The 27106-nt window shown below is 41.0% G+C and overlaps 2 protein-coding genes across 6 annotated transcripts in view; both read right to left on the reverse strand.

The window, feature by feature from the left end:
- Positions 1 to 6131: 6131 nt before the first annotated feature.
- LEPROT lies at positions 6132 to 19012 on the reverse strand. 2 transcript variants are annotated; one of them, XM_027537006.1, is made up of 4 exons: positions 17665 to 19012; positions 12117 to 12192; positions 10895 to 11081; positions 6132 to 8372 (listed from the first exon to the last, which is right to left on the reverse strand). In XM_027537006.1, the coding sequence occupies exons 1-4, from the start codon at positions 17993 to 17995 to the stop codon at positions 8256 to 8258; spliced, it is 711 nt and encodes a 236-aa protein (XP_027392807.1). In that variant the 5' UTR covers positions 17996 to 19012; the 3' UTR covers positions 6132 to 8255. The 2 variants fall into 2 exon arrangements, with proteins under 2 accessions (XP_027392807.1, XP_027392808.1); XM_027537007.1 differs by lacking the exon at positions 17665 to 19012 and adding an exon at positions 17328 to 17455.
- Positions 19013 to 21032: 2020 nt separating this feature from the next.
- The window catches only part of DNAJC6 (DnaJ heat shock protein family (Hsp40) member C6), a 178040-nt gene continuing 171966 nt past the window's right edge, over positions 21033 to 27106 (reverse strand). For all 4 annotated transcript variants that reach the window (XM_027537009.1, XM_027537010.1, XM_027537008.1 and 1 more), the window contains exons 18-19: positions 25011 to 25187; positions 21033 to 23388 (exon numbers count right to left, since the gene is read on the reverse strand). In XM_027537009.1, the coding sequence (XP_027392810.1) occupies positions 23287 to 23388; positions 25011 to 25187 (279 nt within the window). In that variant the 3' untranslated portion in view covers positions 21033 to 23286. The remainder of the gene's footprint in view (positions 23389 to 25010; positions 25188 to 27106) is intronic.

Genomic DNA, 27106 nt, shown 5'->3' on the forward strand with positions numbered 1-27106 from the left:
CTGATGCACCTTCACTTTTCTGTAGTTCAAAAAGTTCATCCACTCATTCATTATGTTTTGTAGATTACTAAAATACAGTTCACACACCATAATATGCATTTCAAGAGTCCAGTTCAGTAGTTGATAGCATAGTCAACAAGGTGTTCAAACATCACCACAATCAATCTAGAATATCTTCATCACCCAAGGTAAGTCTGCAGCATACTTTTCAGGTGATAGACATTGAGGTTGCTTCCTCTTTTCATTTGTTTGTTTGACTTTTTGTTTTCTGTGTTTTCTTATTGAGATGAAATTTACCTTCTGCACAATTCACCTTTGCGAAGTGTGCAGTCCACTGGTTTCTAGTATATTCAAAAGCTGTGCAACTATCGCAACTAATTCCCCACCATTTTCATCACCCCAAAAAACAAGCCCATACCCATGAGCAATCATTCTTCATTTCCTCTTCCCTCAGCCCCTGGCAACTACATATCTACACTGTTTCTACGGCTTTGCTTATTCTGGATATTTCATACAGATAGAATTATATTTTATATGGGCTTTTGTGACTTTTTTCCCACTTAACATGATGCTTTCAAATTTTATCCATGTTGTAGCATTTATTGATACTTCCTCTCTTTTTATGGCTGAAAAATATTCCACTTTATGGATAGACCACTGTATCCATTGATCAGTTAATAGACATTTGGATTGTTTCCACTTTGGGGCTATTATGAATAATGCTGCTATGAGCATTTGTATACAAGTTTTTGTGTGATATATGTTTTCATCTGTCTTGATATATGCTTAGAAATGGGTTTGCTGGGTCAGATGGCAACTCAGTGTTTAACACCTTGAGGAACTTTCAAAATTTTCTATAGTGGCTACACCATTTTACATTCCCCCAGCAATTTACAAGGGCTCTGACTGTATCCTATCCTTGCCAACACTAGTTACTGCCTGTCTTTTTGTTTCTAGCCATTCTAGTGGATGTGAAATGAAAGCTCATACTGGTTTTCGATTTCCATTTCCCTGATGTCTAGTGATATTGAGCATCTTTTCATGTGCTTATTGGCCATCTGCACATCTTTGGAGAAATACCTATTCAGAAGCTTTGTCCATTTCTCAACTGGATTGTCATTTTACTATTGAAGTGAAGTCAGTGGACAGAGGGATAACTTGATCTGATTTACATTTTACAGGTTGACTCTTACGGCTCTGTTGAAACTAGTCTGAAGTGGGGTGGGGAAGGGCAAAAGCAGTGAGACCAGTTAGGAGGCCAGAGCAATAACCCAAATAAGACCATAGTGACTTGAACCTTTGGTAGTAGCAAGAATATAAGACATGTTTTGACGCAGGATACATGTTGAAGATAGAAGCAACATGATTCCCTGATGGAGTACCTGGGCGATATGCAGTAATGAGATGTTTTGAAATACTCCAGGTCTTTTGTTCTGGAGAAACAGGAATAATAGGAAGTGTCAGGAGCTTTGATTCTGGACATGCTAAATTTGAGATGCCTGTTAAGCATCCAAGTAGAGAGATGATATTGGCAGTCAGATGCACAGTTCTGGGATTTAGTGAAGTCTGGGCTAGAGAAACACACATGAGTTAGCTGCTTAGAAAGGTAACTAAAGCCAGGAAGTAGCATGAGATCATCAAGTCTGATACAGAATAGAAAAGATTTTTGTTGAACAAATGATGTTTACTATTTATCTATGATTTACATATATAGGTGTTATAAAAGCATCTAGCACTAGCAACCCACTCCAGTATTCTTGCCTGGGAAATCCCATGGACAGAGGAGACTGGTGGGCTATAGTCTCTGGGGTTGCAAAGAGTCAGACATGACTTAGCAAATAAATGATAAAGGCAACATAAATTTCACATTTGATTTGTGGGAAGTATATTAACCCTGTAGCTACTTATGCCTCTAATTAGCTTTCATAAATATGTTTTATGTGACATCTCACATTCATCTGTCAAAGGGGGGTCCAAATAGTCTCATCTTCACACAGCCTGTGTACCTGTCTTATAATCTCAATCTCCCCTTATTGATAAGCTACAGAAAAAGAGGAGATAAATATTGATGTTAGTTGTTTAGGGGGACCCTTGGTTTCAGAGCCTCTAACTAAATGGCCTCAGAATGACAGAAAACATCCATAAAAGAGGACACAGGCACAAGCAAAGTGAATAGATTACAGAGGTGTAATCTAAGGTGTAGATTAAGTTCATTCGACTCATTTTCATCAGCAGCAAGCGGATTTTAGCAAGAGCATCACCAAGAAAGCTCAAATGGTTAGGATGCAGCAATGATAGAACTGCTGGAGAATTCTGGATTTGTCAGCAGGACAAGCATAATTTTGGGGGCAGGGCAGTAAAGATCATTAAATTTTACAGAATGTGGTAGCAAAATTTGTTTTTCAACTGCAGATGACATTAAAGTATTGAGACAGAAGCATAGATGTACATTTATGCTTTAAATTATTAAATGAAATAATTATCCAGCTAAGATCAAATTGATAATCTTATTTAATTATTCTGAGGACAGAAAGGGAATGAGCAACTTTTAATAATATCTAGTAATTAATTTGTAAGTATACAAAACAGCTGTAACTATTCAATTTTAATAGATAAGTCAACAGTAGCTCATCACTATTGATTTATTTATGCCAAGTCTTTAAGTGTGTCCTTTTCCAAGTGAGTAATTTCAAAGATTAAGACCACTTTGCCTATATGCTCAGTATTGAAGATGAATCCTTATTCCAAAGTGAAAGTGAAAGCTGCTCTGTTGTGTCCAACTCTTTGCAACTCCATGGACTCCATGGAATTCTCCAGGCCAGAATACTGCAGTGGGTAGCCTTTCCCTTCTGCAGGGGATCTTCCCAATCCAGGGATTGAACCCAGGTCTCCCACATTGCAGGTGGATTGTTTATAGCTGAGCTACCAGGAAAGTGGTCATCTATTAATTCTGCACTGTGCTTCATAACTACAGGGAAATGAATTGAAATTTATTTTCTACCAAGTTACACTTTTTTAAAACGTGGGGAAATGCTTGAAATTTAAACTCTTTGTAACTTTCATTTGTTTTAAAGAACAAAGAGGTGTTTTCTACTTCTGCAAAAGCAAAGAAAAGATGAAATTTGACTGATAACCTAAATAGAGATTTCTGAGAGCCATTGTAGGAAGAAAAGAAAATAACTTACAAATTATAATTACTGGATACTGGATAAAACATTTTTATTTACATTTAACTGACAAAAATAATAGGCAGGCATTAAAAAAAAAAAATCTCAAGACAGAAGATACTATGTTTAAATAGCAGGTACATGATTTCTCAAGACACATCAATTCTCAGTCCCAGAGGAGGTCTCTCAACGCACCCAGCATGTTTTTTTGAATGAATATGCATGTGTTCAACCCCTTGAACCAGAAAGGCTTCCTTGGGAACTGTTTTTCTCTTACAGGCATTTTATAGTTATGTTGTATTACCCAATTTCTATTAAGAATTTAATTTCATGCTTAGTTTGACAATGCAATGAAATAGCTAGCTCAGTTTCTTTATAATCTAACTGCTTCAATCCACCTTGAAAACATCAGATCATCCCCAAATGCTTTGTGTATAAGGGGGACACATTACTCCTTAAGTGGTACTTAAGAATGTGTGCATTCTTTTATGCAGTGCACAAAACAACTCTATAGAATACGTACAGCACTATTTTCAAGTGTTGACTTTTTCTTTCTTTTTCAATACAGCAAATTCTTGATTAACCATGCCCCACATAACCCAGCTCCAACCCTGGAATGTTAGCAAAACTGTAAGTAGGAACTGGAGTTCTCCCAGTTACACGTTTCCTGAATAAATATAGGAACTACAATAAATATGGCTCAAAACTAGTCAAATTCTCCAAATTTGATTAAGATTATCCAAACAAAAAACTTGGAAAAGAAATCTGCTGGTCTCCTGTCCAAATATAATGCATCCCACGGTAGTAATACCATATAAGAATTTTTGTTTAATAATGTACACAAAAGTCTTTGTTCAACGGTAAATGACAAGCTTTATTTTAAAGGAAATCATCCTCGGGCAACCCTGCTGGAGGAAAGAGAAAAAGAGATTCATTCTCATCATATGTATATAACTGCATTCTAAAGCAGCCTCGGGGATTTTTCACATCAAGTCTGGGGTCATGTGTCATTGCTCTACTCCAGGAGCGTGGCCACATGAAAGCAGATTGCAACGCATGAGTCATTATACACTGGGATTTTTGCGAATAAGGTACTTCGTGAGGAAGAATGTCAAAAGAACATTTAAACACACAACTTATATTCATCTACAGAAATACTGATTTCCCAGTTGTGAGTTAATTACAATACTTGGAAAATGCTAAAATCCTCATAAATATTTTGAGTAAATTATGGTGCAAAATCTGAATTTTGAAAAGGCACATTTTCATGACATCTCCTAAGCATTTCTGAGAGCCTAAAGCTATTAACTTCATGAAAACTTTTCAATCTCTAGAAGGGTCTTCATCAAGAAGATACCCCAGAGGTAGATTTCTGGGGGACCATAAGAAAAATCTGCAGATTCCTAAGTGGAGGAAAAGAAACAACTATGAAATGTGGAACCAACTGAGAACTCACCGAGGAAGGGATGATGTGTGATGGGGTGGCTCAAAATATCACATGCTTCTATAAACTGCTGGAGTACTTTCTTCACTCTACTTTGAAACATTACCATCTCTGCGAATGGGTTCCAAGGCACACCCTTGTAACAACGCAGCTGCAGCCTTACGTGGTAACTGCACTGGGCAGGCATGGATGTGTTCCAGATGTCGGGAGAATAATCACCATCCTTCATTCTCTCTAGGGAAGAGCATGAGCAGGCCACTTTCCCCTTACACATCCCAAGATGTCAGCACTAAGAAACCTGATCAGTAGGAGTAGTACGGTGGGTGACTTTGGAATAAGAAGAACCTCAGGATATGGGGCAGACTAGGAGGATGCCTCTAAGCCAGGAGAGGAGGCCAGCAAACATCACAGGTTTAATGGACCCCAAGGGCATTAGGGGATGCAGAAGGCTGCAAAAACCAAAGTGAGAAAGACCTTGTTCTTGGGAAAGGAGGTGGAAATTCACACTTCCTTTCCTTCAAACTGCTCACACTGAGGCAGGAGATAGATGGGCCCCCGACTGAACAATCTCTTCCCTGTGGACGAAACTCCTTAATAGCAGAAGCTCCATAAAAGCAGGATGATGAAGGAGGCTGAGCCCTGCCCAGACAAGAGATAAAAAGACCACATACTTCTCATTCTTGAAGTGAAGGACACCTCCCTGACTACGCAAGTCTCCTTGGAGGTCAAAAAGGGAGAGGGCATCACCTCATAGTAAGTGATGCTGACTACCCATAGGCCTCTTCACTAGAATCTATCTTGACTAAGAGATGAGCTCACACACGTGGGAGGACCTGAGACATATCAACATGGACTAAAGAACTGGGCAAGTCAAAATGATTGGCACAGGAAAACCGGCAGAAATGCCCCATAAAAGTGATCCAAACCACCACCAGGGCATGACTCTCTGAGCCCACCTGTGTGTCTATCCACACGTGCTGGACTCTTTTTCCTAATAGATACTTTGTTTCACTACTTTCTATCTTTCTGGGAATTGTTTTTCTAAAAGCCAAAGGGCCAAGGCCTTGTCACTGAGCACTAGTCTAGTGACTAGGATTCCGTGTTCTCAACCTCCACAACCTGACCTCAATCTCTGGCCAGGAACCAAAGCCCTGCTTCAGGCTGCTGCAGACCAAGGCCACTCGAGATCAGCACGACCCCAGTGCCAAGACCCAAATCTCAGGCAGGTACCTTGAGTATTCAAGGTCAGCTATGTTAGGGTTTGGCATTTCTAATATTGTTTCTGTGGGAAAAGCGTTTCAAGATGTAAGCCAGTTGTTTGGAACATGATAGAAAATTTCTTTTCTGGGCAATTCTTTATGTGCATTCTCAGTTTTAGAATATTATTAATGTGCTTTGAATTTCCAAAATATATTATAATATATAAAGGGAGAAAAAATGAACTTTTTATGAGGATGAAAAGTGCCGAAGATTTGGGTTACCAAGGTGAAACTTTTGTACCATACATTCATATCAAGCAATACTTCTTACCGACATTTATTTCTTAAATAATACTGAAGTTTATTACTTACATGACACTTAGGTGCTGCAGAATAAATGCCCGTTTCAGACACTTAGCAAATCCAATAACCTATCATTTCGATAAACCATTCCATTAGTAGCCACATTAGTGTTTCCAACACATTAGTCTTTCCATTCCACAAATACTCTACATGAAGGACTTTATATCATCCTGGAAAAATAATCAAGAAGCAATGCTGGAAGACTACACATTAAAGCTACACTGGTTATTTAAAATGTGTACAAGCAACAAAGGAACTTTTGCAAAATGTAGTATTAACAGTATCTCCATCTTAGGAAAAGAAAAGCTATTACAAGCCAACTACACATCCAAAATGGTACCTTACAACTTATTGCTATTATTCTGATGCAGGACAGATTATTGCTTAAAACTGCACATTTCAGAACACCAAGAAATTTTCATTGTTTTGGTTACCATTTATGCAAATCAACATCAGAATAAAGACTTTCAGTTAAAACTTTTGTGTTAAAAGTGAAGTTTATTACAATACAGTAAGTGCAAATGTTATTAAAAATGCTGGTTAAAATCATAAAGTGTCTATACAATTTTTCTAGTATAAATATTGGAAATAACAACTTTAACAATTCTGTAAGTACACAGTACACTGAAAACATAAAATCACGCACAAAGCTAAGTATCACTGCACATTATCATTTTAGGTATCACTCTTCTGATCCCAACATCATTCCAGAATACGAAGGGGTTACAAACATCAAGGTTTCAGTGTTTTGAATGTATGTCAGTTATCACACATTAATAATGCTTTAAAATCATTGCTTATATTCTAATCAAGTGGTTCTAGTTCCAATAATCCCTTTTCTCAATAGGTCTTGGACAAAAAGTTGAGCTAGAAAAACTGAGATTACAGAACCTAGCATCACACTAATTCTCAATGATTCATTTAAAAGTAGCATAACGTGTTATTAAAAGTCCTATAGGACGTGGAAGACAGTAAGTACATCACATGGAAATACAATTAAGCAGCTCACCCTCTGCTTGCTTACTTGGCTCCATGTCTCTGTAGAAAGGAGAAGCCGAGCCATAAAGAAGTGTGGGCCAATCAGAACCGCTGGGAGTGTGTTTAGGGGGTTTAGGGGGACTGGTGAAGGTGGAGGGAAACAGCACAGGGAAATAACTGGGGAGAAATGTCAGACTATAAAGGGAAATTAAACAGTATTACTAGTCCACTCCTCCCCATCCTGCTGAAGCAAGGGACAGCTCCAGTCCAGCCTCCATCCACTGTCTCCCAGCAGGGGCTCTGTTCCCCTCCACTGTGAAGACAGCATTTGCTTTTCAGACAATGTGAAGCCATGGCTGTTCGCTATTCAGAACACTTCACAAACCTGAGGAACAGCCTATAAATTATAGGTTTGGACACTGCACAAACATCAAGGAGAATCTGAACTAGGCCTCAACATGAGGGGAAGGGGAAACAGCTTTTACAAGCCGCTAATGCCCACACAGGCTAAGTGGTTCCGCCAAGGGGACGGCAATGCTTATTTCTTCATGAACATGCTTCTCAAACTTTCATGTGCATTGGATTCACATGGGATCTCACCAAAGCGAGCTGGGTTGGGGCTGGGGCCACAGATTCTGCATTTGTAGTTAAGCTCCTATGGACCACACTTTGAGAAGCAAGAGTCTGCAACACAAAGAGGGGGCCACCTCCTTCTCTCTGGGCCACGAGTATATGTTGGAAGTCCTGAGGAGAGTTGAGATAACCCCAGTGTTATGGACCCACCCAAGCACATCCCTGGGCTGCAGCTGGAGATGTGGCACACTGAGTGGGCAATGCATGTTAACATATTTTCTGACAGCACCATACTATGACTATATGAACAGCTGAACAACATAACTCAACTTGAGTGAATGGAGAAGTCTACTCGTTGGGAATAAAACTAACCCTTTCCCCCATGTAGTCCTCCTTAAAGTGATTACATGATTACAAAGGTATAAAAAACCAGCGTATTAAATTTCATAGTAAAAGGCCACATGTGCACACATATACATACAACATGGATTCTAAGAAATTAAATGCATTTTTGTCAGGATAAAACACGGGCTACCACTGCTCCCAGCTAAAATCATCTCCTCTTCCAAATACAAGGAAGAAACCTTGAATTGTAAGGAAAATCACTGCATTGCCTGCCAGCACCAGGCCACAGGCTCCCCATTTGATCTGAAACACAAGAGGATTAAAAAGAGGATTAAATCTTTACTTTATACTGTACTCTTTGCAAACATTATTTTTTACATCAGAAACAGCTAATGAAATACTAAATAAAACTGCTAAAAGGCTTAACAATGTAATAGGAGACAGTTCAGTAATTAGTCCAATCACTTTGTGACGCTTGTTAATTAAGTCTGGTATCATCTTTAACATTTTCCCCATTAGACATACTTCTCTACGTGTTTTCATGAGACAATGACTGCCTTCAGTAAAATACACAAAGCAAGATTAGAAAGGGTCCAATTACAATATTGGTTACCGGAAGTCCTGGATAGATTGCCTTTTTTCATGAAAATAGGAATTGGAGAGTTACAGACTGATTTGTTTCTTTTCCAGGCAAAAGATTTTAAATAATACTCGGGATACAACTAAAAAGAGCTTTCCAGCGTGGCAGATGGTTTTCCAGAGGCACAGTTGGGGATGAGAGTACCCTCTAGTGGGCATATTTTGTTTTAACAAGCAGAGAACATCAGTGAAAATTTTTTCATAAAACATGATGCAGCATTTGAAAGGTAAAAATAGAAATCCTTAAAGAAAAATTTAAGAAGTACTAGTCTAAGGCACAAGAGGGATAAGATCATGACAATCTTACATTGAAAAACCTTCCATGCTTCTGTTATCTAAAAAGAGTTCACACTGGCCTGGCATTCCAGACCTTCCCCAGTCAGGCTTCCCCAGCCTTTCTAGCCTCAATCTCAACCTCTCCCTTTTTGCTCCATCATATTGGACTACTCTTTAGTCCATACATTTCATTTTTGCATTTGAGAACCATTCCATATGATTGTCTTTTCTACTTTAATCAAAATAGTATTTATCCATAGAAGCCACACCAAATACCAGAGGTAATTTCTCTCCTTGGTGCACCTATGGCATTCTGATCATGTTTTAATGACCACATATAGTACACTTATACTATACTTACCCATCAGGCTAATTTCTGTTCTTTTGAGAACAGAGACAGTATCTAGTTCTTATTCCGAGTGCCCTACAAATAGCATATGCTGTTTACTGTACGAACAAATAGCACTTGTGTAGGTCTGATATTCAACGTCCCAAATAGGAGTCTCATGAAATTGAAACAGTATGTAATTAGGGGAAATAAAAGCAAACAGTATGGAAGACAGTGAATATCAAAGAACTGAATAAATTATACCCATAATGTGTATTTTGGAGATAAAAACTTTATATTGGATACTGATTAAATAAAGTGCATATTTATGGCAAGACAAGAAAAACTTAAACATAAAATTTTCTCTTCTTGTTCAGGCCTCCTCCCTCCCCTTTGTGTACTTTGCATCTGTATTAACCAGACCTCCTTAGGAGATAACATTGCTTCCTAACACGCCTTCCTAATCTCATGAACGTCATAACTGCTTAGGAGATAATCTTTCTTCTTAATGATGTAGTGGGCCATGACGACCCACTGCTCACTTCATACATGTCAATCTGGATTGCGTAAATGGCCAATAGTATGCCATCTGACATATAACCATTTGTCTCTAAAACTTATGCAGCTGTGGTCTGATCTCTTACAGAAGGAACAGTCATCTCCCAGGGTATGATCCTCAGGTTAGGGGAAATAACATTTTCTATTTCTTTGATTGAGTGAGTGAGTCATTAATTTCCTCATTGACAATATGAAGATGTCATATTACTCACTGTATCTTCCAGTAGCTATATAGTTTTCCCTCAATATGTAACTATTGTGTTGAGAATTAGGTCCATGATCCTATTTGCAGAAGAATTGGGTATGATGTTGTGATTTATATTAAAAAATATATATTTGATCAGTCCCCATATTCTGCAAAGAGCTTCTAAAATCCTTGCAACTTCATAAGTGATGAGAGTGACTATTTTTATGGTGGAAACCTCTGATTTACAGCCAGTCAGTCAGAAGCATGAGACTTGTGATTGGCATCTGAAGAGGGAGGTAGTCTTGTGGGACTGAGCCCTGAACCAGTAGAATCTGCTGCTGTCTCCAGGTAGATGGAATCAGACTTGAGCTGAATTGTAGGATACTCACCTGGTGTGGAAGAACTGCTCCTTAATGGTGTAGGGAACAACCCGACCCCCACCCCCCGCCACCACACACACACATACACACACTGGAATTAGGTGACCAGGACCCCTTTTGATATTTATTTTGGAACTAGAAAAGTATTGCTACATGAGACTCTAGATTGCCCTACAAGAAGAGGCAAGGATTTCAGAATACTTCCAGAAAATAGCTTACAACAGAAAAAGCAAGAAATCACTTGGTCTGGCTAAAAATCACAAGAGGAACAAAGAAAGCATTCTGAAAGCATGCGCAAGATACTGATAGGTAGATCTAAATCAGGGGAATACAGAAACTAAAAACATGTCTGGCTTTGAGTATGACGTCTAAGCAGTGGAAATGAAACTGTGGTTCCAGACACAGGCCTGTGAAGTAACCTCAGCGATAGCTGGGCAGAACAATAGACAAGACTTACCACAGACACACGAGCAAGAATAACAGGAAATCCAAAGGCAGAGACAACAATTCCTGTAGTGAAAAAATAAGCCAGTTCCCGACAGGCGCTACTTGTTGCATCGGAGTCGTATGTTGCTCGTTTGGCAATGAAATGGGGGATGGGAGAGATGGCGTGGAAAATCAGGACAAACAAGGGCCAGTAAACGCTGTTGGTCGGACCCAGGAGAAACCCAAAAGGGAAAGTTAGTTACATCGTAATTAAAGATACACTCCTGTTTCAAAGTTTATATTATTCTAAATGTCTAGGTCAACAATTATTTATTCAGTTGTCAACATTAGTGCATGAGATGATTATTTTCCAGGAACAGCTGATGATTAAGTAGTGATGATTAAAAATTACCAGTACATTAATACGCAGACAGCTTATTCTGTGTTAAGAAACAATGACACAATGTAAAGTCTAGAATCTTCATGGTTTTCTGTGTTACTGAGCTGTAGTTTCTTTAGGGACAGAATCCTAACTTAGTCATCTTTGCTTTCCATATAGAACACAGCACAGTGCCTTGCACATGTTCATTCAGGAGAAATTATCTGAGTGTGCGCAGGTTGGAAAACTTTCAATTTCTTGGAGTAAAACTCAAGATTCCTTGCCCTGGACTACAAAGCCTCACATGATCTGGCCAACTTCTTCCATTCATTCTGTGCCATCTTCCCTCATTTGCTTCATCTGTAGCCACATTAGTTTTTCTATTTCTTAAATACTCCCTCTGCCTGGAATGCCCGCTCTTGACTCATTGACCTGATAAACTTATTTATCCACAAAGTCTCAGGTTAAGGACAACCTCTTCTATGCAGTTCTCCCTGACTTTACCAGGGAAATTCGGGTTCCCTTTCTGGACGCTCTCACTGTACTTTGTACACATCTCTCCTGACTGGACTGTCTGCCTGTCTCTTACTCATAGCTAGAACTGCAAGCTCCCTGAGGACAGGATTGTGTCTCATCATTCTTGTATCCTCAGCTGGTCTGGAGGAAGTCTTCAATAAATTCTCATTAAATGAACACATCAATTTTGAAAAGAGCTTTTCTCTGTACAAATACAACTAACTAAGGGACTGGCTTTGTAATTTGGGCTTCATTAATTCATTCATTAGAGCTTGGTGCTAAATTGACCAAATTCTCTAACACCCATACTAATAGTGACAAAGACATAAAAAGAATAGTTCTTTCTGAAATAACTTACCCATAATCCTCTAAGGCACATCCCAGCATCAGAAAAGTCAGCCCAATAGCCCCACTGAAAGATAAGGCCACAAGAGCTGGGAAAAATAAAATCAAGAGTTATAGGTTCCAATGGTTATCAGGGACTGGGGGAGGGGGAGAGGAATGGAGAAGGATTTTTCTGGGATGGATGAAATGTCCTGGAATTAGAAAGTAGTAATGGTTGTACAACCTTGTGTATATATTAAAAACCACTGAAAGAATTTTTAGAGTGTAAAGAATTTTACACTTGAAAAAGGCTAATTTTTGATATGTGAATGATAGCTCAATTTTAAATTTTTTAACAAAAAAATTGCTTATTTCATTGAAAGAGATTTACTTATTTCATTGGTTGATGTTACATTTGACTAGCAAATGACAGCCTATGTCTGTTACTCTTAAATCTTCAGGTGGAGAAAGAGCTCAAGCCTTTCCAGGACTCAGCCCCTGTCTAATGTATGAATTCCCTAACACCCATACTAAGAGGCCAGATAGTCAGTTGATACAATACCAGTGAAGGGAAACTCACTATCTCCTGAGGCAGATTATTTCATTCTGACAGTTTTCAAATGCTGAAAACCCTCTTTCCTTAAACTGTACCCCAAACTGTCTCCCTGTAATATAAACCCTTTGATCACTGTGCCTCCCCACACCACAGGGCTTCAAGTATTTGAAGATTACTTTCATGTCTTCCTAGAAAATTCTTCCCAACTAGTATCCCCTGAATATCGATTCCCTGCATCTGTTGGACACTAATCTTTGAGGAGGTAGAAATGTGTTTGCTTTGTCCACTGCTGAGTGAGAGAATAACAGAGTTGTTTAAAAACTCTTGCGCTGCTCTGGGTCGCCAACATGGGTTCATGTTGGTAACTCTGTCCCTGACTGGTTGTGTGACTGTGGTAGAAGCTGAACCTCCTTAAACCGGATTATGCAGCTGTAAAATGGGAATAACGAAGCCAACTTATTAGGGAGTTTATGGGACTCAAATGAGATAACCTATATAAAGTGACTGGCAAAGGCAGGAGCTCAGTAAGCAAATGCTGATATAAGTATATGCTCATTTTAGCAACGGTCTTCGGTAAAGGTAGCAATCACAAGCACCGGATACTGAATTATCCGAGTACTCCTCTGAAAAAAATCCATAATACTCAAAATTAGTCATTAGGTAAACCAATTAACATTTTGATTGCTTCCTTTTACTTTAAGAGGCAATCTGGGGAGACTTTTATGGGAAGATACCTAGGTGATTTTTAAAAACATCTGGGAGCATACAGATGTTAGAGGACAAGGAAGGACAGTCAGTTTTATATATTTTTCCATTTAGTACATGTCACTTTTGGGGGGAAAAAATGGACAAAAGTAACTTTTCCCATATTGTTTCACTACAGACGATCCTTTCCTCATCGGTTCTGTCCCCTGCCTGTGCCTAAGCACCTGCACCACTCTGTCCTACAGGAGACCATTCAGAGCTATGAACCATAGACCTCTTCCTTCTGTTCTGGGACACCAATCACTCAAAGTTCACAACTGTATCTCCAACTGATGCTCTTTACCTCCTTTTTCTTTTTCAGGAATTGCATCCTCGGCCATCTGTCAAACTTGGAGCTAACCAGAAATCCAAATTCACCTATCACTCCACACTCTTGCTGGGATACTGCATTCAACACAAAGCTCCCTGGTACCACAAGGACCCAGCTACATCTAATGCTGCAGTTTGAAGTAACTCCTAAGAACTCAGCCTGCACCTCCAACTCCAATCTGGATTTCTCTGGGTAGTCAACACAGAACTCAACTTCAACATGTGTAAAACTGAAACATCTCCCCTTATCCTCCCAAACACACACTTCTTCCTTTCCACGGTTCTATCTTGAAAGACTAACACCAGCCCTACACTCCACTTTCTAGAAAATCAGTAAGTCAGGGTGACTCAATCTCCCAGACCTCACTCAAACCCACTGCAAAAGACTAAGTGATTATGTCCCCACTCCCCAAATTCATCTATTAAATTTTCACATCCAGTGAGATGGTGGTAGGAGGTGATTAGATCACGACAGGATTAGGACCCTTATAAAGGGACTCCACAGAGCTTCCTAATCCCTTCTGTTGTGTGGGGACACAGCAAAAAGATACCTGTCCAGGAACCAGGAAGCAAGCCTTCACCAGACAACAAATCTGCTGGCACCTTGATTGTGGAGATCCCAGCCCCTCAAACTAAGAAATAAATGTATTTAAGCCACCCAGCTTATGGTATTTTTGTCCTGCAGCCTTAAAGGATTAAGACAACCACCTCTTCTCTCGTGCCCTCAGCTACTTATCATCTGTGTGCAGACCCTTATCATCTCAGGCCCGCCTTCACCTCATGACTCTTCCAATCTATCCTCCGCACAGCAGACGGTGACCTCTCGAATATACAAAGCTGGTGTCACCTGCACAGTTGCTTTCACAGCCTATGAGCTGTTCTAGCACTGGAGGCGCACCTCTGCCCCGTCTCACATGTTCTCTCCATTAGAATAAACTCTGCCCTCAACCCCAATCCTTTGCCAGGTAAAGTCTTATTGATCCTTTTAGATTCAGAGCAAGGAATGCCTCTTTTGGGAGACTGGTCCTCTTCCTCCCTGGAGCAGGGTTTGGTAATGCCATCTGTATTAGTTTCCTAGACCTGCTATTAAAAATGTATCACAAACTGGGTGGCTTAGAAGAACAGAAATTTACTCTCTCATATCTAGAAAGGACATCTGCTCCCTCTGAAGACTCTAAGGGAAGAATCCTTTCTTGCCTCTTTTTAACTAGTGGCAGTTGCCTGCCATCTCTGGTCCTCTCTAGCTCACAGTTGCATCATTCCAAGTTCTGCCTCTGTCCTCCTATGCTGTTCTCCCTATATTTATCCATGTCTAAATTTCCCTTTTCTTACAAGGACACTAGTCATTGGGTTGCTGCGGCTGCTGCTGCTAAGTCGCTTCAGTCATGTCCAACTCTGTGCGATCCCATAGACGGCAGCCCACCAGGCTCCCCCGTCCCTGGGATTCTCCAGGCAAGGACGCTGGAGTGGGTTGCCATTTCCTTCTCCAGTGCATGAAAGTGAAAGTGAAGTCACTCAGTCGTGTCGGACTCCTCGCGACCCCATGGACTGCAGCCTACCAGGCTCTTCCATCCATGGATTTTCCAGGCAAGAGTACTGGAGTGGGGTGCCATTGCCTTCTCCGAGTCATTGGGTTAGAGTCCAACTAATCCGATATCATCCTAACTTGATTATATCTGCAAAGACCCTATTTCCAAATAAGGTCAAATTCACAGACACTGGGGAGTTGGAACTTGAATGTATTTATTTGGGGGATACGGTCAGCCTGCAATACCATCTTGGTCCTCACACTGTATCTGAGCACACCTTAGACATTTAAACAGTAACACAATTATTTCCAGCCCTGTCACACAATAACTGATCATTTAACCTTTTATCCCAAGCCTCAGGCACACAGCAGTTCTTCTTTAAAAGTTATCTGCAAAACACTTCCTTAGTCCTTTTCCATTTCATAACCTATCTTCTTTTTTTTACTACAATGCAATTTCTAACACATTCACACATAAACATTATTATTTGATAGTTTCCGGACACGACTAAACAAAGCATAGTGGTGCTACTTCTTATCGGTTTTCTGCACTGGCTTCAGGTGGAATATTACAAAATGAACACTGTCCAAGTAAATCATGTTTACTATATTAATGCCAATTATAAAAGTCCGCCAGAAATAATTTTAAAATATGTCTGCTAACAGTTTACACACTCAGATAAATTTCATAGCAAACACATGCATGTGTACAAATATACCCGTATGCATGTTTACAGCATATGTTGATTAACCAGAGAAGGAAGATCTTTGTGTACAAATTTCAAGGGCAGGGGCTCCAACATGGAAACAGGTTATCCTACTCTATTCAAAAGATTAGACATCTAATGGGGTGGGTCCTACCACCTAAGGAAGCCTTCCAATAACCTCTCCCACTGCTGGCATTCCCCTTCACTCTGAAGGTGCACAGATGAGGGAACTGGTGTTCTTGGTACCCCCTTTTTAAAAATCAACTGTCCCATGCAAAAACACTCACTGCACGAAGTGAAGTTGCTCAGTCGTGTCCGACTCTTTGTGATCCCATGGACTGTACCCTACTAGCCTTCTCAGTCCATGGAATTTTTCAGACAAGAGTACTGGATTGCGTTGCCATTTCCTGCTCCAGAGGATCTTCCCGACCCAAGGATCGAACCCAGGTCTCACACATTGCAAGCAGACAGTTTACTGTCTGAGCCACCAGGAAAGCCCCACTGCACAAAGACCTACTGTATAGCATAGGGAACTATATTCAATATTTTGTAATAACCTATAAGGGAAGAGAATCTGAAGTATATATGTGTGTGTGTGTCTGAATTGTTGTGCTGTACACCTGAAATTAACACGATATTGTAAATAAACTACATTTGTTTTTTTTTTTTTTTTTAAGTACTATACAAACACCACCCTCCTGTCTGTCCATAAAGGAATAAACACTGATGAAAGTAACGATAAAATCCCACCTAATCTACTCTGTGCAATTAAGACAAATACAGCATTTCAGGGTGCTTTTCGCTGACACCCGCCTGCAGCCAACTCTGCCCAATTGTAAAAATCAATTTACACGACAGGACAGATGTAAGGGTTCTAATGCCGAGAACACTGGAGACAATGGCTCGTCTGGAAAAAGTGGGAAACTCGGCAAAGTGGCAGGAAAAGCAGGGCATTAGGGTGAACATGACGGGAAGTGAAAGCCCAGTCTAAAACTAGGCAGAGGAGGGGGTGGGAACTGCTTCCCGAAGAACTGGGAAGCAATCCGGGAGGTGATGCCCCACCCGGGCTAGCCGGTGATTCCCAGGGAAGGAATGCTCCCGGCGAGGGCTTCGCCTGCAGCGACCCGGACACGCCGGGTGAAAGAGTGAAGACTAGTAGCCTTGCAGAAAAAGGTTGAGGTTCCCCAAAACACGCCTCCACCCGTACCCCAAGGAGCGAAGAGAGCAGGGGAACTCCTTCCCACCAGGAAAGGAGAAAACGATGGCACATCTGGGGAGGCCGTTTCCAGCCCATGCGCTAAAGGCGCAGCTTCAGGATTAGCCCAGAGCCAAGGCGGCGACCCCACCGCAGGACTAGCGAGCTAGGAACCTAGGATGTACCTTTAACGCCAGCCATGTCTCCCGAGCTGGGGCCGCGGCTGCTTCCGGCTTCCTGCCACGGCCCCAGCCCCGCCCGAGGCCGGGTCCAGGGCCGTACCTAGGCTCGCGACCCCGCCCCGCCTCGCAGAGCCCCGCCCCTGACGGCTCCGATCTCCCCAGGCCTAGCCACTCAGGGCCCCGCCCCTGCCAGTCCCCGCCCCCACTACGCATAGCCACGCCCCTGCTCGTCTCTGCCCCTGACACTCAGAGCCCCGCCCCTGTCCCCGCCACTCAGAACCGTCCCAGACCAGACCGCATCTCCTCCCGCCCACCCAAGGAGATCCCCGCTCCTACCCACCCGTCACGCTGATGGGAGTGTACCGCAAACCCGCTTTCTCAGGATAGCGGCGACGATGCTCCCTTAGGTCCTGAGCTTCTGCATAATCCTCGAAATTGCCCCACGCTCCTCCTTTCCATCGGTTGGCCGGAATCCCGGCTCTGCCGAATCGCTGGGTCCACGGGCCCAGAGCTCCCCAACACAGCCCACTAGGGACGCGTCCACCATAGCACGGAAGGGCGGGAACCGCGATTCCTGGCTGCAAGGAATTTCTGCGTGAGGATAGCGAAAATAGAGAGGGGAGGGGGAAAATTATAGTCGGTAGAGCAGGGATACCTGCTTTCTCTGGCATTACTTTCTCTAAGGCCTAGACTGCGTTTGTGTGCCTGTCTGCGTTTACGTAGCTGTGGCGGAGGAAGGGATGGGGACACCGGAGAAGAGGCCCCAAGGAGCCTGGCCTGGCCTTGCTTAATAATACCAACTTGAGCGCTTTTCGGGCACTAGCGTTTTCTCCTTTACACTCAGGTGTATCTATAGAAACGAAAAACAAGCTATTTTGTGCTTGAGGCTTTCATGAACATTTAAATAAACAGCTATTATTTCTATATCATGGGCCTCGAGGTCTGCAGGTAGGCAAGGCTAGTTTAGACTTCACTGGACCACTTCGTAGTCTGCTCACAGGACAGAGTTTTGGCTTCGTGGGTACAATCTGGAAGAGATTAAAAACCATCTGGTCCAAAGGCTTCATTTTACCTCTACAGAAAGAGGCCCAGAAAGATTAGGACTTCCCTGCTCACACAACTCTTTGGGGAAGGTTGGATTATGGGTCACTTATCCCTCTTTCTAGCTGAGAACCCCTACACCTTATGATGCTGCTCCTTTTCTTTCGCTTTTTAAAATTTTTCAACAGGACTGAAAGCTAAAGGAGTTCTGGGGAATCCAGGTTCCCCTGACGATAGAAACACAAAATCTCACTACCACCACCTTTCAGGACCCCTGCTTGGTTTCCTTTTTTAAATTGTACACTGAGCATATTATTGTCTCAACACGTTTAATTACTTGTGAGTTTATGTTTCTAGATCCTCCCATTTCTCCTCCTAGATAGAAGGTATACTTATTAAAAACTTTGTTGCTAGTCCCTAGCTCACTGCACAACTTGCAGATCCAGAATTACACTGCATTCTTTACTTTGTAGCCTGTGATCTATCCAAGATCACTGAGAACTTCTCTTTCCCTATTCTGAGTTCCCTATATTGGGTGGCAGTGAAAACTGCCCACCACCCAAACTCTGGCAGCCTGGGTTTTTAGCTCGCTTGGTGGTGATGGTGGTTCAGCCACTAAGTCATGTCTGGCTCTTGCGACCCCATGGAATTGTAGCCAGGCTCCTCTGTCCATGGGATTTCTCAGGCAAGAATACTACAGAAGGTTGGCATTTCCTTCTCCAGGGGATCTTCCCAACCCAGGGATTGAATACACATCTGCATTGCAGACAGATTCTTTACCGCTGAGCTACCAGGGAAGCCCCTTTTTTAGCTCCCTTACTGAAGTGCAAAGCTGCACTCATGAGGAAAATTCTCCTTAATTGATGAGGATTTTCTATGGGGTCAAATCTCACATTTTCCCTTCGATTTCCAACCACCTGCCAAATGTGTGTGATTTCCCTGGTGGCACAAGATGGTAAAAGTCCACCTGCAATCCAGGAGACCTGGGTTTGATCCCTGGGTTGGGAAGATCTCCTGGAGGAGGAAATGGCAACCCACTTCTATATTCTTGCCTGGAGAATCCCATAGATAGAGGAATCTGGTAGGCTATGCAGTCTATGGGGTTGCACAGAGTTGGACATGACTGGGAGACTGAGCACAGCACCAGGTGTGTAGAAAACTATATATAAGGGCTTGCTGGAGCCTCCCATATCACCCTAAGGCTAGTCCCATAGGCAAAGCTTGGTTTGAGTGCCTTGGACTCAGCAGTAAGAAACTGGAAGATGGCAAAAAGATGAGGAGTTTGCCCCAGGGTGATGTCCAGAATCAGAAAAATGCAGAGACAGTATTTGTCTCCAGTTAACTTTCCTGTCCACACCAGCCGTTCTTCCCAGTTTATGCAACACTTTAAAGAGGAACTTAGCCATCTTACCAGAGGCTTTAACCATCTTCTGAGAAAATCTGCTTTCCTCTTACCAGAGGTTCACTGAAAAACTGTTCTTCTACTACCCCATTCTGTATTTCCTCAAGAATAAAGAAGACTTTCAATCAAAAACAGAAAGTAAAAACCTTAGAAGCCGAACCCTTTCCCAACTTGCTGTCAGTGTGTTACCTGGAAATATAAGATCCACGTCCTCTGTCAAACTGGCTAGGACTAAACAGGACCTCTTAGGGTAAATTTTTTATATTCTCTCCTTGCATTCAATTCTCACACTATGAACTAGGTTTTATTATCTTCACTTTACAGATGAGAAAACTGAGGCTCAGATGGTACCTACTGAGTAGGAAAGCTGAGATCAAACCTTAAACAGTTTAAATGTGAAGTCAGAAAATCAGCACTTGAATTGTTCCCCATTTTAAATCGTAGAACAACCAAAACCTGTCTACTTGACCTAAATTCCCCAGTAGATGTTGTCAGCAGGGAAACTGTCCTGTTGCTGTGATAACTGGCTCTGGAATTCAACTTGCATGTTCATTCCTTACACAGTGTTTTGTCAATAGTGTGCTAAGTTGCTTGAGTTGTGTCTGACTCTTTCTAACCCCATGGACTATAGTCCGCCAGGCTCCTCTGTCCACGGGATTTCCCAGGCAAGAATACTGGAGTGGTTTGCCATTTCCTACTCCAGGGAATCTTCTCCACCCAGGGACGGAACCCACCTCTCTTAAGTTTCGTGCATTGGCAGGAGCGTTATTTACCACTAGCGCCACCTAGGGTCCAACTTGAAGATTCTTCTAGACAGGGTACAGCAATGATAATTCAAATACTTTGGATTTGCAACATTTGTTTCCAAGTAAACATGCTGCTTCTCTTCTTAAAGAGCTAAATGATCTGTTTTATGCAACAAAGTCTCAGACTCCCAGGATCAAACCCTTTGCCTCAGCACAAAAATGCATTAATATCCTAGCTAGAGCCAGGATTCCTGTGCTGATTCTTTTAGGGACACAGCATTCATGCAGCATGATCAAAAGTGTGTCTGTATATGGAGGCAAGGGTGGTAAGGGGGGTGGTTAAAGTATAAATCAATAAATTCTATCAGATTATGTTTTGGTGCAAATGTATTATATGTGCAGCAGCAGCAGCATATTCTTTCCCCATAACTTTTCTTAAAAGTGAATCATGTCAGAAGGTGTAATTCAAGCTTGTTGTTGCATTCCTATGAGTGAAAAAATAACTTATGTTTCTACAAATATTTTTGAGCCTTTTAATATACATTACAAATATTTTAGACCAATCACATTTTGTTGAGTGTAACATATTTACAAAACAAAAATATATTACAGTAAATATGAATGAAACAGTGAATCCGATCAACAACAAGCTCTGTCACAACCAGATATTTAAAAGGAATGCGAAAACCTGTTGGTCTGTATATGTTAAGAGCTTTGAGATAAATAGGGGTCCAGAATTATAATGTATCCGGAAAAGAGACAGGGAGCATCCCAAATTTAAGTTAGATAAGATTCTTTCTCATTGCTAATTACATAATGTTTAATGATGTTTTAAACTGTGAACATGGATGAATTATCCAAACATGATACCAAGCTAATATAGTTCTATCATTTCAAAATGTACGTGACATTCACATAGTATCCTTTTAATTATTATTATATACTGTAGTTCACACAATATCTACAGATGTGAATGAGAAAAAAAGTCACAGCAACATGTCTCACATTCCAATTTTAAATAAGACAAGCACATACTGCAAACATTATTTTATAATATGTTAATAAATAACACCTAGTTTTTTATGGTTACTTTGAACAGTTTACAGCTGTATATTTAAAAAGAGAATATTTGAGGCGAGTTTCACATTGTCAGCAAAAGGTAAAATAAATAATGAACCTTTATAACAACAACAACAAAAAGAATGAAGGAAAGAAAGGAAGAAAGAGAGAAAGAAAGAAGAGAGTTGTATATAGAACATAAAGTATTTTTGACATGCTGCTTTTCCAGTACAGTTTGCCACAAGAAAATGAAAAACAGAAAGAAACAACAAAAAAGATTGTCTTTTAAAAACAATTTTTGAAAGCTTTTCACAATACTGAGCACAAACCTTTTAAGATTAGATCAAGATCTTTCTGCCCATCTGCCTTGTATGAATATCCTCTGCACACCGTGTACCTGCACACCCAAAGAGATCTACCAAAGTCATGGAAAACAATCACTTGCCCCTTAAAGTGAGAAACAGCCAAAATACTGAACTGAAATCCAACCAGTCTGAAGTCTGCAAAGGTTTCACTCCTGCTTTATTTTCACAGACGTTCCTGTGCAACTGTTATTCCTGTGGACCCCCAACAACTTTTAGAACAATAAACCCCACTGTAATAATCCAAGAGGTCCTATTTCATCAGGTGGGAAGAGGAACCTGGTTCCTCAGAGAAGCCAGTCTTGATAAGCCATGTGACTTGGTCTGAAGTGGCCTCTCTCTGTCTCTCGCTGCAATTGCCCCTGTCACTGTGGTCATCGATTTCCTTTCCCCAGCCAATCACAAACCTGGAGGACAGGGGATCCATACTAGACAGTCTTCCTGATCAACTGTGAACACGCCAAACTGCCTTACAATCTGTTCCCAGCTAAGAGCATTTTCTCTGCTAAGAAAGAGGAGGAGCATTAAGCCTTACAGGAAAAATTAGAAGTTTCATCAAATCAGGTTGTTGTTATGGCATTAAGACATTCTTCAAGCTACCACATCTTTCTAAAGGGAAAAGAAGATAGTAGCCCAACTCTCTGACCGGAATACAGATTTCTACAGCTTTAGCGTCCCTATTTTTCTTCAGTCAGCATTTTCACTAAATTTTAGCTTATCCAGGAAGGAAGTGTTGGTAGTAATCACTGGATTATAATAGAATTACTTCCCACAGTTCAGGTTCTTTTACATCTGTTAGTCCTCTTGACCAAAAGAAGTGTACAGTATTATACTATAGACCATAGTAAATTTCTGTTAAAACAAACAAACAAACAAAACTTAATGGTCATGTTCCTGAAGTCTACGTAAAGCCATGGCTCAAATTTTATCTTTCCAAGAAAATCTCAAAACTATTAGTTAAAATCCATCATGTAATCCTATTATTATAACTTTGGCTCATTATCCTATCCTCAGACAATGAGATGGGTGCTATGCCTTTGGTAGCCTTTATTTTCAATTTCCCCACAAATTGCTGAGTAGGCTCCCCACAGGGCAGGCTGGAATGTTGTAAAAATACTCTGCAAGGTCATCTGACTAAAAGTTCCTTTCCTGTTTTGGACTTTTTATGGTGGGGACTTGAGAAAACAAACATCCACATTCCTTATTAAAGAGGAATTAATTCACAAGTAACTTAACAGTTAAGTACTGGATACACATTGCTGGAGTTTTTGGTTCACCTGCAAAAACCTCAGAACTGTGACACACACTAAGCATTAGCACGGGTCTGCAGCAGAAATGGAAAAGCTCATAAGTTAATACAAGGGCTTTTGGCCTTGATTTTCAAATTCTGACCAGGCATCATTGAGCTCCATGAAAATCATCTTTGCATATTGTTCATAGGGTTGCCCAGTAGCCTACAGAAAAAAAAAAAAAAACAAAAATACACATTAGATACCACAGACCAAAATTTTATTTATATTAAAATTTTCATTGCTAATGTGGGCTCTGAGTAATTGAAATCTTTTTCTGTTAGACCATTTCTCTCTTTACAGCCCCATCTTGCTGCTGTTGCTGTTTGGTCACTAAGTCATGTCCAGTTCTTTGTGACTCCACAGAGCCCAACAGGCTCTTCTGTCCATGGGATTTCCCAGTTAAGAATACTGGATTGGGTTGCCATTTCTTTCTTCAGGGGATCTTCCTGACCCAGGGATTAAACCCGCATCTCCTGCATGGGCAGGCAGATTCTATACCGCTTGAGACACTAAGGAAGCCAATAGCCCCATCTACATGACCCTAATTACTATGACCTCTCCACAAAGCCCTCCCCCAGGAATTCACATATGGTAGTAGTGATCAGTCACTGAGTAGGTAACAGAATTTATTGGTCAGCACAAGATGTATCTCCATTCTCCAGAGTTACCTACCAAATGACAAAGACTGCATAGCTCTGATTAATGGACTGCATTTTGAAACACTCTTTATTCTATTTCTTAAAAAAATTTTCTTGGAGACCCATAACACAGGCATACAGTTTGTGGGTTTTTCTGGGCTCTTTCCCTTTCTCTTCAAGTCACTGAAATACATCATTTCTTTACTACTATCTGGATTGTCACCAAAAGTTTAGAGAGATGAAAATCTAAGACATCAAATTCAAGTGTGTGTTCTCAAGTAGGATTCAGTCACAGCCTCACACTGTAGGACTCACACGGTCCATATGATGGGGCTTCCCTGGTGGCTCAGCAGTAAAGAATCTGCCCACAATGCGTGTTCACTCCCTGGGTAGGGACGAACCCCTGGAGAAGGGAATGGCAACCCACTCTACTATCCTTGCCTAGGAAATCCCATGGACAGAGGAGGCTGGTGGGCTACAGTCCATGGGATCACAAAGAGTCAGAACCAGCTTAGTGACTAGTCAACAATAACAAAGTCCATATGATGGCAAGTGATCCAATTCTGTCAAGGAGGTTTCTGTGTGTTATGGTGATCTCAACCGGGCCATCCACTGGTTGAAGTCTCTGACAGTGCAGAGCATGTATGTGTGTGTGTGTGTGTGTGTGTACTTCAGTGAAAATAAACTGCCATAATCAATATAGTAATGAATTTAGCTCCATTTTCAATATTTTGTTGATTCTCACCAATTTTACCAACTACATTCTAAAGTTTTTTCACTGTATAATCCTGGCTGAATATACTGCCATATTACTGTAGGAGAAAATTTTCCTCTGTCCAACTCTGAGTTCATCCTTTAGTCAGGCACAACTTCTATCTGATCCCTGAAAATTAGTCAGTAATGAATCTCATACCTAAGTAAAGCCCTCATTCCGTTATTTGTAATGTATAGCTTGACTTCTTTGCTTCTGTGTCATAAAGTATAACTGTTTGTTTAAGTACCTTTTTGAGCCTATGAAATTTATTTTATCATATAAATGGCCTAATAAGAAGCAAGTTGAAAGTATGACTCCTTGACACACGCTTATAAACCAAGGACAGGAGGACCAGACACCCCCAGGGGTGCAGGAGGACAGGTTGTACTCACTTTATCCGGGTGCACCACTAGCACAGCCTTCCTGTACACCTTCTTCACCTGCTCCGGGGTGACCAGGTCTGCCATGCCAACAGGTTTCCACTTAGTCTCCCCAGCCCACAGCACAGTGTGCATTGTGGACAGAAGGGCTCTGATATTCCTCTCTTTGCCTTCAATCCATTCTAGAATCTGTAAACACAGGGGCAGTTAAGAAATTCAAATGCTTCTGAGTCCAGAGCATCTCCACTGTGACTCTGGAAACCCCTCCAGCTCCAGCAACATCAGGTACCTGCCTAGGTCATCCTTCCCACTACCAGGACGGCTCTTCTTCCTCCGCCCCCTACACCTCTTCTTTCTGGTTAACTCCTTATCAGCCTTCAAAAGCCTGCTCAGGAATTTCACACTGTTCCACCTTGGAAAGTCTAAACACCTTCCTTCCTCTCTGAGTTAATGACTTATGCCTAATGTATGAACTCCACGAGGGCACACATCATGTCTGTCTGGGTCCCTGCTATCTGCTATGTCTAGTAGAGTGTCTGACATGTGTACACACACACACACACACACACACACACACACACACAAATTCCTTGAAAAAAACAAAAACAAATTTCTCCAGGCTACCTTTTAAACATATTTCTATCATAAAATGTGCTATACTTCACCATAATAGTGCATTTGTTTTCCCCTCGCCATTAGGCAGACCTGTTTGAAGAAGGATAGTGTTTCTTACATATCATTCTAACTCAGAAACAGTATGCCTGGCAGGAAAAGAGCTTGAAAAGGTCTGTTAAATGAATCAATACATTTAGTCATTCATTCCAACTATGACCATTCATAGTTTGCATCACCATAGTTGGAACAAATGAGGTCACTAAATTGAAAGGTTTGTAACAATGAATCAGCAGTTAGCACTTAACAGAAGCTTAGTCAAAGTGAATGATGACTACTCTCCCAAGCAATTAAATACTCCATACCAACTAAACAACCAAGCATGGTTTAAAAGACATAAACCACTTTCTTTTCCAGAAAATTGTCAGAGTTTACCTAATACACAAAGGCTCTTGAGATGGAGCACAGTGTTTATGGCAGATAAAACCTTTATAACACTGCATGAAGTGAATAGCAAATGTAAACAGAGCATCATATATTGTACTGCAAATTGTATCGCTGCATCTTCAACAAATTATGGAAAACAACAGTGGTATGTTTTTCAACATGTGTAACATTGAGTGGTTGTGCCATTCTGGTTTTGGAGCACTAGATTAGACTCTCATCTTCCAGGCTGGAATAGTGTCAGTGTATTTTGTCACGTGGGAATTCAGCCTGTCTGTGACAAGCTTTCCAGTTCTCTTGATCTTCACAAACTGTTTCACTACCTCACACCATTCATCAACATAACCATCCTTTTGTCCCCCAACTAACCATTGTCCAGATAATATCTTCAGCTATGAAGTAACATGTCTGTTTTCTCATCTATGAAACAATGAAGTTATAGACACTGGTTTGCAAACCTTAGAAGAAAAGAATATGAAAACATTCTCTTTTTCCAAATAAAATCTTACCTAGACATCCAAGAATCAGAAACAGATAAAAGTAGAAATGCTCTGGTTAGAAGTGAAGTGAAGCAGTGTAAAAGCCAGAGACCCCACTTCCCTTAGCCTCCATCCCTTTCACGTTCCCAAACCTCTAGGTCTAACATTATGGGAGTGAGTAATTCTCAGGCACATCAATCAATAGCTCCCTCTCTATCAGCAAAGAAGAGATCCTGAGGGCATCAGCCAATCTAGTCCTATATAAAGCTACCAAAGCAGAAACAGAGAATATAAATAATGCATTCTTCTTACCACCAAATCATAATGACTTACCTACAGATTGCAATGCCATCTGAATAATAAGATCACATCTTAAAGAGTGCCATTGCTTATTTGAAAATGTGAATGAAGAAAATCTACACTATATATTATGGAATAAGTGCATTGTACTAAAGAAATGAAACAACATATACAGCACTCCCTGAAAGTATTTTTCTATTAAAGGACACAGCTATACTCAAATCAGAACTACAAGAACCAAATGAAATATGGTAGATGCTAGAAACTTAGCAT

Source organism: Bos indicus x Bos taurus, chromosome 3 (genome assembly GCF_003369695.1).
Source record: "Bos indicus x Bos taurus breed Angus x Brahman F1 hybrid chromosome 3, Bos_hybrid_MaternalHap_v2.0, whole genome shotgun sequence".
Classification (NCBI taxonomy): domain Eukaryota; kingdom Metazoa; phylum Chordata; class Mammalia; order Artiodactyla; family Bovidae; genus Bos; species Bos indicus x Bos taurus.